General features: G+C 42.6%; 1 protein-coding gene across 3 annotated transcripts in view; it reads left to right on the top strand.

Moving 5' to 3' along the window:
- adkb (adenosine kinase b) overlaps positions 1-16,931 on the top strand; it is a 162,137-nt gene that overhangs the window by 74,620 nt on the left and 70,586 nt on the right. For all 3 annotated transcript variants that reach the window (XM_034707955.1, XM_034707956.1, XM_034707957.1), the window contains one exon: positions 293-401. In XM_034707955.1, the coding sequence (XP_034563846.1) occupies positions 293-401 (109 nt within the window). The remainder of the gene's footprint in view (positions 1-292; positions 402-16,931) is intronic.

Raw genomic sequence — 16,931 nt, forward strand, 5'->3', positions numbered from 1 at the left:
TACATGTGTGTTGTGTTTTTTTTTTCCCATCCTTTGTTAACAGTGGGGTACTTCAGTGTGAGATGATAATATGAGTAATTTGGAGGTGGTTCATTTTTGGCCCCCTGTCTCTCTTTTTGGTGTTAAAGATAGCTGCATCAGTCCAGATATTCTAAAAAACTATTATCATGCTTTTATATCATGAAAGAACAAAGGGAAGTCTGGGGGCCTGAGTGTTTTTGGGGATGTTTTTGAGACAAAATTTAGATGGATGATAAGCACGGCTCAAGATTTATGAGGTCTGTCTCGGCAGGTCCCTTGTCGCTAACCTGGCAGCGGCAAACTGCTACAAAAAGGAAAAACACCTGGACTTGGACAGCAACTGGGAGCTGGTGGAGAAAGCCAAGGTCTATTATATCGCGGTAAGTGAGACCCTCTACATCCAAAATGACTGTTCCCCCAACTCTATTGCCAGAGGAGGACAAAATGTTAAGAGGCTTTATTCAGGGGAAATGCCTCGCTGCGCCTTCTGCATTGTCAATATCTCCATTCAGCCTTTTGTGGAGTGAAATGAGCTACGTTACCTATTGAGACAATACGGCTCCGTTCCCTGTGTTTCCCCCCTCGTCTTTGTGTGCGACGCCGCCGCACAGTGTGAAATTGTTCTACATGTAATGCATTCATTCATTCCTTTTAACATGAAGACAAGCCAACAGGTGCTGTGAAAGTGTGAAAATTGATTATTCAAGTTCATTCTTCCTTCTACACAATCTTCCCCCTCGCACACACACACACAGATGGAAGAGGACAGATGTGGGCTTAGGCATTCACACACACACAAGCCTCACGTCTTCACTTACAGCTCCTGGAGTAGGATGGCCTACCATGCTCGTGTTTCATTGTTTGGGATTACATGTAATTCTGGCAGATCAACATTTTCTCTGATCCCCAGTCAAGATGATATCCCTGAAATTGCACCGAATTCCCTGTCTTAAAGCAGTGCATTATCAACATAAATCATCCTTACAGCCTTCAGCCATCAACACACTTTTTTGGCACATTTGTCCCAAGTGAAAATCACAATGCTCCCCCTGTTGCTCTCTAAAACACAAGCGCAACATAGTCCAATAATGACAGAGGTCTCATAATTAGCCGCCCAGTCGCAGCAACAAACACAAAAAAAAAAAGAAAAAAGCCGTCAGTGCTTGTGCCAGAAAGCAGATCAGTCAGTCCATCCTCCAGAGTTTGTGTGGTCCCATTTTTAGCCTCTGCTTCGCATTAGCAAACACGGCACATCCTCTGCAAATTGGCAGTTGGGTTTTGCCCACATCCGACAGTCTTGCGCGCAGGGGAAAAGCTTCCGTGGGATTTGAGAGGGGGATAGAAGGGCCACAAATGGGTGTTTGTCAGTGCTTGGAATCTCAAACGTCTTCTTTTTTTTTCTCCTCTTCTTCTTCTTCAGCGTCCCTCCTGGGCCTCTTTGTCAAAACAGGGGGGATCATTCGCTTTATTAAAGTCCCATTCGCACTTGGAAAGTACTTAGCCAGATACACTGCCATAGCTATTCCCACTTAATGCTGTGTGGCGTGTCTAGACCGGTGTTCACTAAGGCCTCCTCCCTCCATTAACCTTGTCGAGAGCACTCAGATGTATTTACCCAATTTACAGCCAGATTGTACATTCACCCTCTCTCTAACTCACTGTACCGGCCTCTGCTGTGTATTAATGCGCTTTGTTGACTTTCATTAAACCACTGCAGGGTGGTATACACTCTTGTACTCCTAATCTGTAAATGTAATTACCAAAGAAGCATGCATGTGTGTACGTTAGCATGTTACCCGCTCCCTTTTTTTTGTCCAAAAGCGCGTGTGTTAAAGAGGTGATTGATGATTCCTGGCAGAGCCTCTCAAGGTGCCTGCGACTATGTGGTGTGATTGGATGAAAACAGAATTATTAGAGGGCTCTTGCAGCCAGTCTGGCTCATCCAGCAGCAAGCAGCAGAAGCAGAAGCAGCAGCGGCAGCAGCAGGGCTGGTGGCAGACGCAGAGCAGGGAGGCAGCACTGCCATTTCTCACAAAGAGAGAGAATGTTGAACTCCTGCCAAATGTTTGGTGGCAGGCTGTTGCTAGGAAATCTGGGTCCTTAGGCAAATCATTGCACAAAGACCAATAACAAAGGCGTGAGGGGGAAGAAGGAACGGCTAAACGCATTTTCAGGCAGAGGAGATCTTCCCTTTTTTTTTTGTGCTGTTGAATGCCATCGCTGCAGCAGTGATGTTTACAGTTATTTCTCTCCCCGACGATTGTAAACATCAGAAATGGAGGGTGATGCATTGTGTGAAGAGGAGATGAGTGACTCTAATTGGAGGGGTTGATGTGTGCGTGCTGGCCCAGTTAGCCTCACCCCCCCCCCCCCCCTCCCTCCTTTCTCTTCACTCCCTCTTTCCTTCCATCCCCATCCCCCTTGGCCCTCTATGGACACCCCCCCCCCCCTCCTCCTCCTCCTCTTCCTCTTTTTTTTGCTGTCTCCTTTTGCCTCTCCCCCTCTTCTCTCTCTTTCTCCAGTCTCTCAGACACACATACACTTGCTGCTAAACACACACAGCATGCACACACACACTCACTGCAGCATACCACTGGCTTGTTTTTCTTACCACAGAGCGCTTTGCCCTGTAATTTGATCTGCACTGTTTGATGCCTCCTCCATGATGCCACTTTGAATTAACCTATGGCTCTACAGCTCTCCTTAGCCCCTGCTAATAAAATGGCCTCTCCTCACTGATGCCGCTGCTTACATTTCAGGGAAAGACGTGAAGCACTCTGTCCATGTCGTGATTACGCAAAGAGAAATCCGGAAAAAAAAAAGAAGAAGAGGGGAGACAATTGACTGTGAAAAGGCCTGTTAATGACTGGGCGCAGATGGTCAGAAATAACCCAAGGATAGACGGAGGAGACGCTCGCCTCTGCCAACTGGCCTGGTACACAAAACTCACCCAATGAGACACAAGCTGCAGTGCTGTTAGGTCACAAACCTGATCACAGCTGCGGACGCTGTTCGTTGACGCCCTAAGCTAATGGCGCAATCCCCGTTAGTCTGCGAGAGGTTAGCCACACCCGAGGATAAAACAACTAGCCCACCTTTTTTTTTTTTTTTTCTTCTTCTCAAACAGCGCAGCAACTTGAAGCAGAAAGCCTCACACTGTTAACACTGGCACACTGCATATAGCATTAATTGGCAGTTGTATTCTTGCCCTCACTGCAGGGGAAAGCTGAGTTCAGCTTCAGTCACTGTAGCATAATATGCAAGAAAAGGAGGCGAAGGGGAGGGCAAAAAAAAAAAAAAAAGCGCAATACTGGCACCACAAGCAGCAAGTCAGACTGCTTACACTCCAGAGTGGCACACATACACACACTCAAATACACACACATTGTTCCTCCGCCCTACCAGCCTCTGCAATTTGCAGCCAAAAAAAGTGAAGGGAGATGTTTTCCACACACTAACACACACACACACACACACACACACACACACACACACACACACACACACACACACACACACACACACACACACACACACACACACAAAGTGACATCTCATCAGCCAGCCGTGGGGCTGATTAGCACAGAGGTGACTGCGGCTGTGTCTCTGTCCAACTCCAAGGACCACACTGTCCTCACGCTGACCTTGAGCCTCCTCTTCCCTCTCTCTCTCCTTCATTTCTATCCTCCTCTCTTCTTCTACTCTCCCTCTCACTGCTGCTCTTTACCTCCAAAATTTCTCTCCTCCTCCTCCTCCTCCTCCTCCTCCTCCTCCTCATGTCTCCATCTCCTCTCCTCCTACCACCCTCCCTCTCTCTTATTTTTCTGTCTCTTCTCTTTTTTCCTGTTTCACTCTGTACTGCACCACTCTGCACTGCCCCTGTCCTTCCACATAGCCGGGGAGGGATCACGAGGCAAAATGCAGGCAGTGGAGAGAGAAAGAAGGAGGGAAGGAGGGAGGGAGGGAGGAGAAGAGAAGTGGAGAGAGAGGGGGGGAGAAAAAAAACTGGCAGGCTCCCCCTTTGTCTGCAGGCGATCAGTTACAGTCTTGGTTGCCGATGAAATTTAATCCCCACCGCATTTACATGCCAAGTTTGACTTCTGGCAAGCCTTATTAAATAGATTTGTAAATCATTTCATCTTGATTAGAATCTGTTCTCAAGGGATCAACATTTTTTCGCCATGCTTGTGTTTTGTTATGTGCACAATCTGTGCCCACTGGTGTTAAAAATTTGAAAGTCAACCCCCTCGCTGCTGCTGCTATTTTTCCTGTGTGAGTGAGAGCAGTAGGTTTTTTCGGGGGGACAAAGAGCGATGGGCGCCAAGTCCCGTCCGTCAGCGGCCAAGCCCCTGTGTCAGCATGTCTCCTGATCTCTGGAGGTCGAGTCAGTGGGCAAGCGACCGCTATGATGTGTCTTCTCTTTATTAGCCTGACACCACAGCGTCTTTAGCATGGAACAATGTCATTTCAAATTGTTCCTAATCAGATGGCATTTTGTAATTGCCAGCGAGCGTCTTATGAATATGAATTCATAATTGTTCAATTACAAGACGACTGCATCATATTTATTGGCTTATTTATTTTTTTTCTCCCGCTGGCCTAGGCCAATTATAGGATTTAAATCTAGAGGCAATCAAGTGATAAGGGTGAGGCATTTAGTGTTTGCTGTCACTATATAATTCTCCCGAATGTTAAACATGCATCTGGGAGGGCTCTATTTGTCAGAAGGCTGTGCGTGGAGGTGCACCTGCCTAATTGAGTGGTAATGAGCTGTCAGGAGCACGAGCTCTGTGATTGGCTCCCGGCGGGGCGCCCCGTGCCAGTGGGACGTATGGGCTGGCCCGGCCCTGCTGGAGGGATCCGCCAGCTCCACAGCCCTTCAAGCCATGAGTGGGCGGAGTGTAGTAAATTAGGGTGGAGAGGCCAAACGGCGCTGGCTGTGGAGACATCCTGTGGCTTTCACCCCCTCTGTGGGGTTTATTTAGGTTGTTTACGATTATCTGTGCTTCTGGTTTAGTTTTGCTTCTTCATTCATGAGGAGGAAGAAGATTTAAGACGTTTAATTCTGAAGTGAAGAAGTGAAGAAAAGGCTTCTCACATCTACTTCATGGGAGAGGAGCACGATGATAAAAAGATGCTGGAGTGAAGGATTTTCATCCACCCTAGTGCTTCACTTGGTGGGTGAAAAGTTATTAAGTTCCAGCTTAATACTCATGATTGATGGTCACACATCTGTTTTTGATTATTCTCCTTTTGGGACCTTCAACATCCCTTTAATTTGAATTTACCCATTTACATGTTTGATTTGCTTTATTCATGTATAGTCTAAGACAGTGGTTCTCAAAGTGGGGTCCTAGGACCCCTAGGGGTCCGCGAACCATAGTGTGGGGGTTCGTGAAATAATTATAAAAAAATTCTAATAAGTTATAAAATTGTGCTGTGTCATTAAAAACAGCATATATACAGATGAGGATAATTTTCGCCAATGAAACCAGCATATTGTGCCCATTACTCCCACCCTAGTTAGCTTTGGGTCAATAGAAATTGATATCACTGTCACACTAACATCAATCTGTCACATATCACTCATTCACACTTCACTCCGGTCACAACTGTTCCTGCCACTACTTAGCTTTGTTTACTACCTCGCGAGCATTGAGCCATTTCTAAATCAGTTCACATCGTCCAGTGATGCTAAGCCCAATCTAGCTAAATTAAGAAGTGAATGAAGCCAGCCAAGCTATAGCGACATCTGATCACTCGGAATATAAGGACAAAACTAAAGAATTTTTCAAGAGAAAGAGCAAGGAATACATCCGCCAGAAAACACAGATGGTGAAGTGTTTTCTATTTATCACTATGGAACAGGTCAAGTATTAAGATTGATACGTTTTACAATTCAAATAGTTCCAAGGGCATCTAAGAGTGCAAATGGTAAATCATGTGCTTAATCTATGTTACAATTATGAGGGATCCTTGGAAAATGTTCTCACCTGTAAGGGCTCCCTGGCCCCAAAAAGTTTGAGAACCCCTGGTCTAAGATATGAAGCTTGCGTTTTCTTTTATTATGTTTATTTAGTCACAGCTCATGCTGTGATGCTGATTGGATACATGCACGCAGCCACACCCGGTTTTTGTGATGTCCTGCCTTCTTTGCTAACTGTTTACCTGATGAGACTAGCACAAAAACTTTGCAGAATTTTTTTTTTTTTTTCAAGTTGGTCGGTGGTCGGAGTCATTTCTTGCTAAAGCAAAGTTTTAGTACAACCCTGTAAACTTGGAATTGAAAAATGTTATGCTTCCATAAAAAGGAGACAGTCCTGTGCTGTGTTTAATCACTGTGTGCAATATAACTTCTATCCAACATTGTATTTGATCATCTAAAGCTTTGCATACAACTTTTGCACCAACAAAAGAAAAAAACACACACAAGCAAGTGTATGAAGATTTCAACAACTTAATGCTAATAAACAACTTTTATAAATGTGTATAGTAGTTTGTGATCATGCTACAAAAGCAGTGATGATGAACTCATGTACTACTCCCTGAAAAACAAACTATTTAGTGTCTAATCTAAATTGGTGATGATGAATAAGGGTGGTTTCCAGAAACAGCTCTAGGGTAAATTGGTACACTCTGCAGTTTTTAGTCATTCCAAGTGTCCCTTATGTCTTCCCTTTGGGAGCCACCATAGTGATGGAATTTTTGAAGCCTACAGCTTATAGCTATAATATCACAGTATCATCAGCGAAATAACTAAGCCTTCAAACCTAAAAATAGAATGATAATAGTGTAAAATATTAACCACCTCTCTGATAGGGCAACCAAAAAAACCCCACAACTTATCAATTATCTTTTAATAACTGTAAACTGCCAACCCTGTATGGGTTATCTGTACTTTATAGATATACAGCCTCAAACTACGTGATAGGAAAACAATAAGTGCTAATGTTTTGCTAGCTTTTAAGAGCATAAGAGCATATAACTTGTGAAAATTAAAAACTAGGCACCATTTTAAACATTCTATTGATTGAAAATAATAATATTTACTACAACTGTATTCAAACTTCAACGAAAACAACAGTTTTCATTACATTCGTATTCAAATCTTAAGTGTTTCTCTCATGTCCAATATAACCTCCTTTTCTTTCAGTGAGGGTCAGAGGTCACTGGTAAATAGATTTAGTGAGGTTTCTGATGACTTCTCTACACTGACTCTGTGTGTTGCACCTTGTATGGCTTTCCAAAGATGCTCTTTTGAGCTGTATTTCTTGCCATTACTGTAAATTATCTCCTTTATTATTGACCACAAGTTCTCAGTCAGGTTGAGATTGGGTAAGCAGGCAGGCCAGTTCATGAGGCGATCATCTTTAAAGCCCTGATATGCCATCCTGTCCTGGGAATAACGTGAGGCATTTGACGGTGCATTGTCATGCATGAACACTAGCATCTTTTTCACTTTAGCTGAATGTCTTTTCCTCCATGGAGTGACATTTTTATGCTCTTCTCACCAACTTGCATAATAATTTGGCACAATCATTTCTGCAGATTCTGCATTTATTTAAAAAATACAGCCGACGTACTTTGAAAAGCATCATTGAAGATAAATATATTCACTATCTGACTTCTTAACAAATTTGAAAATAACTGTTAACATGTTTTATTAAATATTCACAAAACTGCAACTTGCAAAATAATTTGGAACACTGTGTAGGTCTATCAGAGACATTTCAGAACCTGGTACAAGTATCAGTATGATCGCACTTTGTAGTGTAGCTTACTTAAACTACATTATAAAGTGTCATTACTCAGTCCCTACACGTGCTGTATGTCATAATCTATATGTTTAATTTAAATCCTTGGTCTACGAGTAACTAGTAAGTAAGTGGTAATGTATGGTGTAAGGGTGACATTTTTGCCACAGTGTCAACAGTCAGAGGTGAAATGTGCCGGGACTCCTTTCCAGGCGTAGATTTGTAATGACGTGTGTGATCAGTTCGTGACTGATGTAGCTTTTGGTTTCATCCAATCAGAATCAAGTATTTACACCACCAGATTATAAGGAAAGGATAATGTAAAGACGTTTTTTTTTATAGCGGATTGAACCTTGACAGGAGGAGCAAGTTTGTCCACTAAAACAACCCACTCATTAATGTATATTTATCAATATGGTATATATTTCTTAGGTGAAGAATAACCTGTTACTGTTGGCCTAGCATTGAAGCATGTGCCCCATGCACAGCGGCTACAGCCTTCGTCGCAGCAGTCCCTGGTTCGACACTCTTGCTGCATGTTTTTCCCACTCTCTTCTCCCCACATTTCCTGTCTCTCTTCAGCTGTCCTATCCTTCAAAGGCATAAATGCTCAAAATGTATTATATTATTATTAATGTTCACATTAAGCCAAACACTTCCACTAATAGTGACGTTGAAGAAGGTGAACAGGTCAGCATGAATCAGCTCTGTGCCTGATAGTTTTTCTGCCTCGTCACTGTCACATTTTCTTCTCCATTTATCTGTCCTTAAACACCGCTGTATCTCCTAATGTGTTCAGTTAAGTGTTCCCTTCATGTGGCATCACTGAAACACTCCAGTAAACTACATGTACCACAGTATAGTACTGTACAGTGTTGAGGTAAATTCACTGATTTACTGTCCTCTGCTGTTGATTTGCTGGATTAACTACAATGTAAACACAGTGAGCTTTGCAGAAGCATCAGTGTTTGTAATTGTAGTGGAGAACGTTTGCAGGATGTCAGGGTTCACCTCAGTGTGTTGTTACGGAGGAGAAGTTCTCCTCCCACTAAGCAGCAATCTATTTTGGTGTAGATTTGTGAGATTTTATTTAGAAATGTGTGTGGAAATACTCCAACGTTGGCATGGCTGTGCTGGTTTTATTTTGGGAGTCTTTATTTCCAGCTCCCTAATTTGAACAGCACCAGTAAAAAAAACAAAAAAAAAACGCTTTAATCCAGTGTATCTCGAGTAATTGCCTCTTGGAGGGGGGGCATATTTTTTTGGACTCTGGCAGGCTTCCAGGCTGTACTCCATATTACTCTGCCAGCATGCAGTGACTTTCTCCTTGTACACCCACGTTACCTTGTAAAAACAGTTTTTCTTCTTTCAGCAGGGAAAACACCATGTCCTTTCACCCCGGATTACTGTGTGCATCTGCTCCACCGGCAACAAGTCTGTTTTCCTCTGCCTGGCTGCAAAAAGGATGAAATAGTTCAGACTTAATGATATTTCTACTTTCCATCACCTTGTCCCTCGCTCCCTCTGCATCAAAGCACCCTGGTTTGGTGCATATGTGTGTGTATGTGTGTGTGTGTGGTTTTTATTCATGAGACCAAGTTGTAAAACCGTAGAATAATGTTTCAGTCCTACACTAGCTTGTTGTGGCCATTTGTGCGAGTTCCACGGCTTAATTGAATAGACTGAGTAATTATTTGTCAAGTAACGCTGAGCAGAAAATAAATAGCCACTTTGCGGCCGTGAATTGTGCCTGATGGCCATGTGTTGATACTCTCACCAGGGAGAGTAAAAAACCTGCTCTACTGGCTAAGTATCTGATTAAGATTCACATGATGAAACCGCAGACGCTTTAGGATAGTGTGTCTCCTGGGCAAAGATTGGGAGTAGAGTTAAGTGTCAGACGCTGTTATATTATCACGCTGGAGCAAAAAAGCCTCGACTGAATAAATATCTCTGGAATATGCCCCTCCACACACACGCGGGTCAGCTCCACAGATCCTAAAGGCGGCCTACAAAGGATTACCACAGATGTGCATCTCTGTGCAGCAGATGCTGGACACTGTTCTTTGAGAATTGTTTCCTTGTGCAAGGTTTCATTTTTTCCCCTTTTATGTCGCTGTAATTTGTTTATGGTCTGTAATAAGCCTGTGCATATCTTCCTTCTGCCAGTTTGGCCTGGATCCATTATAAACTGCCAGTAATTTTTTCCCTCTCCCCTTTTTAAGGAGACTAATGACTTGTGAGTATAATATAACATTTTGTTAGGATTTAATAATCCGTTCATTAAAGTTATAATCCCCCAAATATTTATGAAATCACACCTCAAGATTGACACTGGCCTTTTTTCTGCAATAACCATTCACAGTGTTTGCATTTAGTAATGACACTCTATTAAGCCATTTTCATTGTAACCGATAGATTATCTGCACATCATGTACATTTGACCACAATGTAGATACATTGTAAGTCTTTTTCCACCTCCAACTATTCCTTGTTGTATATTAATTCAAATAGCCTACCACAGGAGCCGTAGTTAACTATGATTATGTACATGCAGGACGTGGTGTGAAAGACAACAAAAAGGGATTATACATGTATTTTTAGACTGAAGATAATGTAAGTGTGGCAGTGTTGAGTGGCTTCATTGGTCTCATATAATTGGTTGTAATAGTCCTTTAATTTTATTGGGATTTGCTAAAGCCACAGACTTAAAAATCTTAGTGGTGGGGCGCTGGTGGCCTAGCAGTCTAAGCGCCCCACGTACAGAGGCTACAGTCCTCGTTTCCTGCTTGTCTTCCCCCACACTATACTCCCGACGTTTCCTGTCTCTCTTCAGCTGTCCTATCAAATAAAGGCAAAAGGGCCAAAAATATAACTTTAAAATAACTAAAAAAAAGTTAGTGGTTTGATTAAGTGAAGCAAATGCAGCAGTGTCTTTTAAACGTCTTTGAATGCGTCTTTCAAATGGCCAGCAGAGGGCGACTTCTTTAATCGCAAAATCGAAAATCGAAAATCGAAAAGCAGTTTGTATTAAAACAGATGCAACCACCCCACTTAAACATTTCCAGATGAGTCAATGTTCACTTCATAAAGTACGTTCCCATTTAGAGAAAGGATGTGAAGGTGTAGTTGACAAAATGATTAAATGTTGTCATCCTTGCTAGTTAGCATGAGAATTTCTTGTCGGTTCAACAAATTATGACTAATTCATTGTAAGCCTGAAATGTTGGTCATGTGCCGTGTCTAAGGTGTAGCGCAGCCACCGGCCATTAGGGGCTGTAAGCTCCAATCAGTGGCTTTTGTCATAATGCTATAATGCTCTACTACCCAGATGTAAACAAGCACAGATGAAAGATGGTGTCCTGTAGCACGTCGCAGTAGTCAGTATTGTGGAGATAAAGTTGTACGTTGGCTTCGTGTGGGTGAACTTGCGTATAACCACTTGGCCAAATCAATGTGTAACCAGCACAGGCATGTGGAGGAGGCCCGAAGACTGGTGGTGCTAGCTCTGCCTCCAAACCAATGTGGCATTGTTTACCTGCATCTGTGTTTAGCTGTTTTAAATACATTGTAAACACTTTCACTGTTTTATGAATGTGTTTTCTCTCCTTCAGACTAGTCTCTCAGCAGGAATTTAAATTCCCATTTAAACAACAAGGAAATTAGTTGCTTTGGAACATACCTAATTTAGAGTTAGGTATGCATCAGGGCTTGGATATGTATGAAAGTGTATGGTAGCATTTGAACAAGGTATGTTCTAGTGCAGGGGTTCGCAAACGTTTCAGCCCGCAAACCCCAAAATATAGGTGCCAAAAACTTGCGACCCCCACTGTCCCTCAAAGTGATTTAATGTGACTTCATTCAGCTGGTCTGCAGAAAATTAGCCTACCTATATGAGCATGTGTCTGTGTTTCCTGTGCCTTTATGAATTACCCTACTGCTACTGAGTCTTTTGATAATTAACTGTTCACTAACCCTAAACTTAGGAGTCATCTGGCAAAAACAAAAGGCAGAAAACTCATTACATTTTCTATTTTCAAGGTTTTATTTCAAGTTTAGCGACTATTTTTGTCAATATTTTTTACTATAAATGGATGAAATTTACTATTTTTAGATAACTTTTGTCATTCAACTTTTTTATTGCGTTTTTTTCAGTATTTCTTTGTTCACCACAAGTAATACATATTATATATAAGCAATGCAAAACCAACAAAGAAAATAAAAAAATAGATAAATACAAAAAAACTAAAAAAATAATGATAATAATAAACAAATAATAATAATCAACAGTTCAAACAAAAAGGAAAATAAACATAAGAAAACAAGGTAAATAAACAAAAAAAAATAAAAATAATAATAATAATAATAATACATATTTTCATATGACTTTTAAAAAATAAAGACATTCTGGAAGACCTCTCACCCCCCCATTTGTGTCTCGTGACCCCCCAGGGGATCCCAACCCACACTTTGGGAACCCCTGTTCTAGTGTATAAAAACTACAGGTTGTTTGTAAATAGTCTTCTCTTCCTGTTTTAGACTTTAAATGAACAAAAATCTGCTTATGATTTTTGGCAAGACTTTCCAGATGCTTCAATTTCAATGTCAGGGTCAGATGTCTCTTTGTTTTATTTATCTCTATTTTATGCTCCAATAAAGAAGTGAAGAACTAAAGACAAGTAAACAACTCACATTATTTCATATTTAGATGAGTGAGCTGACTGTGCCAGGTTACGCGTAGATAAGTTAACAGTTTTGAGGCGGTAGTTTTATTCTAAAGGGACGAACATGAGGGTGTCATTGTTCCTGTAATATAACTTTTAGTAAGACAGAGTGTAAGTTAATGTATCAACAAGCTAATGTTGCCTCTACATTTTTTTATATAACCATTTAATATCTTTATTATTTTTGGTCATAACTGCAATGTATGTAATGCATTAAGTCCATTGATTAGTTCTCAAACCCCTGATGATGTATTGATGTTTTTTCTTCTATCATCAGCATATTGTTAAACATAGTTATCATGTAATAATACAATTATATGATTCAAGATTAGAATTAAGCAAACCTCTACATTTGAGGGGCTGGACTCGGTGAGTAAACTGGTTATTTGCTTTAAAATGAACGTAAATATAAATTTGAACTCTCGTTTTAATTGATTAATAAAAGATAAGTTTTATTGCAGACGCAAACTCATCTCTGTCTGGGTTTCAGTAAACATGTCTGGGTTAGCATGTGCAGTGTTGAAGTGTTTATTTTTCATACATGGTCCCACTCAGACATAGCTTGTACTCTGACCTTATCTATTGTTTCTCAAGTGTATATTGTAAGCAGCTTTGTGAGGCTTTATAGAGACTTAGCCTGCAGGGCTGCCGTTGCTCTGGTGGAACATTTGGACCTCTGGCAAGTGTCAGATTTTCAGCAGCACATTAAATCTCTTAACCCAGTTCTTTTTTCCCCTCCCCTTCCCCTTTCTGTCTCCCTCTCTTCCTCTCCCCCTCTCTCCCTATGCCATGCTAACAAGCTGGCTGTGATTTATTTTTCATGTGTGGTGTTGTCAGCCTCGCTCCGCCATTTTTTTATTTTTTTTATTTTCCCCGGCATCTAAACTCTTGTGCCAGTGGTTAGCCTGGTGCCCGGACCCTGAGGGGGCAGAGTGGAAATGCAGCCAGAGCAGCTGCACATCCACCCCGACCAGGCAGAGTCCTCCAGTCACACTGTGATCGGGAGGCCAGAGCCACTTTGATTAGCATGTCCGCCGTTATTGGCCGGCTTGAATGTCATGCACCGTGAGCCCAGTCGTCTAATGCTTCTGCTGGCCAACGGGGCCGCTCCTTGCAATTACTGATAGGGCTGCTTGTTCCAGCGTGGACGGACGCCAAAGTGCCAAATGATTGTCCTCTGCAAATAAAAAGCAGACATCTTCCTTTTTGATGTTCTATATGTGCGTGCCTTATTTTCAAATGCCGTGGCGCAATCACATTTGAAAGCATTTTGCGCTCCCAACATAACAAGGGGGGACCAATCAAAACAATAACTGTGGTTCCTTTTGACAAAGCCCTCGGCTCACAATTGTCAGAAGATGTAAGCTGACTCATCCACACAAGAAGGGCATGTATCCCTGGGAGCGAGGGGCGAAAAAGCTATGATGAATCTTCCCCTCTGTGCTCTGCTCTCTCCACTGAGCCTGCATGGATTAATTACATGACTAGTAGCTAGTTTAGTCCCATTATTTATTTTTTCTAATGAATAATTTCGCTCTCCCTCTCTGCCTAGATTTTATTCTGCTCAGGACTTTTTCAGCTTCACCCCGTGGAAATAAGAATGCATTGATTATTTTCCATCTAGCAAATATCCCACCAACTGAGGAATAACATGCCTTCCCCCTAATTGGTTTGTTTATCTTGAGCAACAGACTCTGGGTTTGTTTGGACTCTGGCTGGCATCCACACACTGCACCGCTCCTCAGCGTGATTACTCACCTTGGGAGGAGGCTGCTGGAGCAAGGTTGATGTTCCCCGCATAGACATCAGGCTGTCATTCTCCCCGCTTATGTGACATCATTTGCCAAGACAGATTTGTTACAGGAAAAATAAATTCAGGCCTAAAAAGGGATTGATTTAAGGACAGGCTGAGAGTGGGAAAAAAAAGGCGACAGGAGGGATGGGGGCTCCCAGACACATTTCACCACAGAGAGGGCTCGGGCCGGATCCAAACAAGCTGCCAACAGAAGATGGATTCTGGCTTCATGTATAATTGATAAACTGTATGTTCTAGGTGTCAGCTTTAAAGAGGGAGCTAGGACTATATCAGGAAGCTATTTTTCCTCTCCGAGGCGAGCATCATTTTTATTTTGTCCTCCCCCGTTCTCTGGCTTATCTTCTCAGTTCAGAAAGCCCCGTTGAAAATTATCGTTTTCTTTGAAGGCGACGTTCGGGAAGTGCGGCTTTAAAAGCACATCCTGTTCCTGCGCCTATTAGGAGCGCTAGTCCGGGGCAGATAGCCATCTGCAAAGTTGACTGTACATCCTGTGTTATCTGGATTAGCCATCTCACTCTTGACACCTAGCACATTAATATTAGCTATGGGAGACTCAACCCTGCTGAAAGCAGCATAAAAGGATTAATGCAGCGCTTATCCTTTTGGAAATAATGCCCCTTATTGAGCGGATTTGACTCTGTAAAGGCTAATGATGACATTGAATGGAGCCAGAATAAGTAATGGTGCATCATCCTGTGTCATGCAGCCAGAATAGTCGCTATTTGCATTCCGACGGCTCAAACTGTATTGATTTTGCGGAAGGCGTCGGGTTGTTTTTCCTCTGCAGCAGTATGAAAGTGTTACTCAATCATCAGCGTCCTGTAGCTAATGACAGTCCTCTCCCTGCAGGCCCAATGACACGCTTCGCTCATCGTCATACAGTACGCTCAGATCTCACCTCTGAGCACTTTGAGCCGCCGCAATTACTGTACACGAAACACAATATGCCAGCACGTCAGCTCCCTGTCTGTCAGGCGGAGACTGTGGGATTAATGTGGCCTCTTACTTTAATAGAGATACATTTGTTTCCTGCCACTCAGGATCTGCGAGTGTTAGCGGCACAGTTTGTACCACAAGGGCCAGATGAGGGTGGAACACACACTCTGTACCCCATCATTTCCTTTTGACACATAGTTGTTAGGAGCTGTTTCTTATTGGCTTTTTTTCATGCTCTGAAATTAAAGAACAGGAAGTGGCATGACTTGTCTTACTCTTAGGACCCCCCCTCATGCACACTTGACTCAGAATAACACTGGATGTAAAGAGGAAATTTGCCCGCACAGGGGTAACCTGATCTTGCCACACTGAGAATTTAAATCACGCTCAAATGATTGTAATTCAGCGGGAGAGAGTCTCCTTGAACCCCTAACATGATTTGATTATAAAGAGGTTAAACAACTGTAATAATAAATCTGTCAAAATTTTAATAAGATGTGCCATTTTGTGCCGGGCATTATGGCACTGAGGGGCAGCCAAGTGGCCATCAGGGCCACCTGAGAACATTCACTCTGTTCTTTCTGCTAAATTGCCGCTTCCCTGAGGTGTTTTTCCAGCTGACAAGATAGTAACCTTATCAATCACAGCTGCTTCCCTCTCTCTCCCAAGGACTTGTGTTGATATGTTCTAAGTGCTCTCTCCTTTGGAGCTTTTAATGGGAATGGTGCATGCTCATTTGAGCGATGCCTGCCTGTTTCTTAATGAGCTGATAAAGCTCCAATTATGGAGGCAAATCCTGATTTCTGATTTGCATTACCGACTCTTGTTTCACCACACACGGCGGAAATATACATGATTGAGGTGCTGAGACGTTGGCCTGCCCTCCCAGAGACTTATAAAGTGTGTGTGTGTGTGTGTGAGTTGGTGTGTGTGTGTGTGGGGACACAGGAGATGGACAGATTAGATTAGATACAGTAGATGCTGCACAGTCCGGGCCGTTTGTGCGTAGAATGTGATTTAGTTGTGAGGTTTGAGACGGGCTGTGGGGCCGCTCTGGGCTCTGTGATGGGTGAAGGGACAGACTGACAGTGACAGTGGGGTGGTAATGGCTCTGAATGAGGAGGAATGGCCCCTGTAAGGCCCTCTTCTCCCAGTGGCAGAGCAGAGCAGAGCAGCCCTGTCCAAATACACAGCAAAATGAATTCTTCTCTACACCTGTGTGGGTTTTTTCTCTCCTCCCTACAGAACTAGAAATCGAGGGCTATTTATAGCTCCGCCAATCTGAGGAGAAATAGTGAAAGAAATGGAAAATGCTCCCCTTAAAGAAACCCAGCCTTCACATTTATTAAGTATCAGCTGCTGCTGCAACGCCACAGCACATCAGATGTTGAGACATCAGTAGAAGTTAAAAGATGAAGGAGTGTTGTATCCCATTTGCAATGTTTTTTCTTTCCATTTTAACAGCACACCAATGCGATAGCCAAGAGGGAGACTCAAGGCTGATCAAAGTCGACCTCTGGATGTGTGATCAGAGATGTGGACATGTCAGACTGAGTGCATATATAAAAAGCTCAGGTTTGTTTTCATGCAGCCACATGTTTGCCTCTCTTGCCCTCTTTTTTCGTCTCTGAAACTGAAACATCATGTCTAGAACTTTTTTTGGCCGGGGAAATCTGCAGT

Source organism: Notolabrus celidotus, chromosome 18, assembly GCF_009762535.1.
Source record: "Notolabrus celidotus isolate fNotCel1 chromosome 18, fNotCel1.pri, whole genome shotgun sequence".
Taxonomy (NCBI): domain Eukaryota; kingdom Metazoa; phylum Chordata; class Actinopteri; order Labriformes; family Labridae; genus Notolabrus; species Notolabrus celidotus.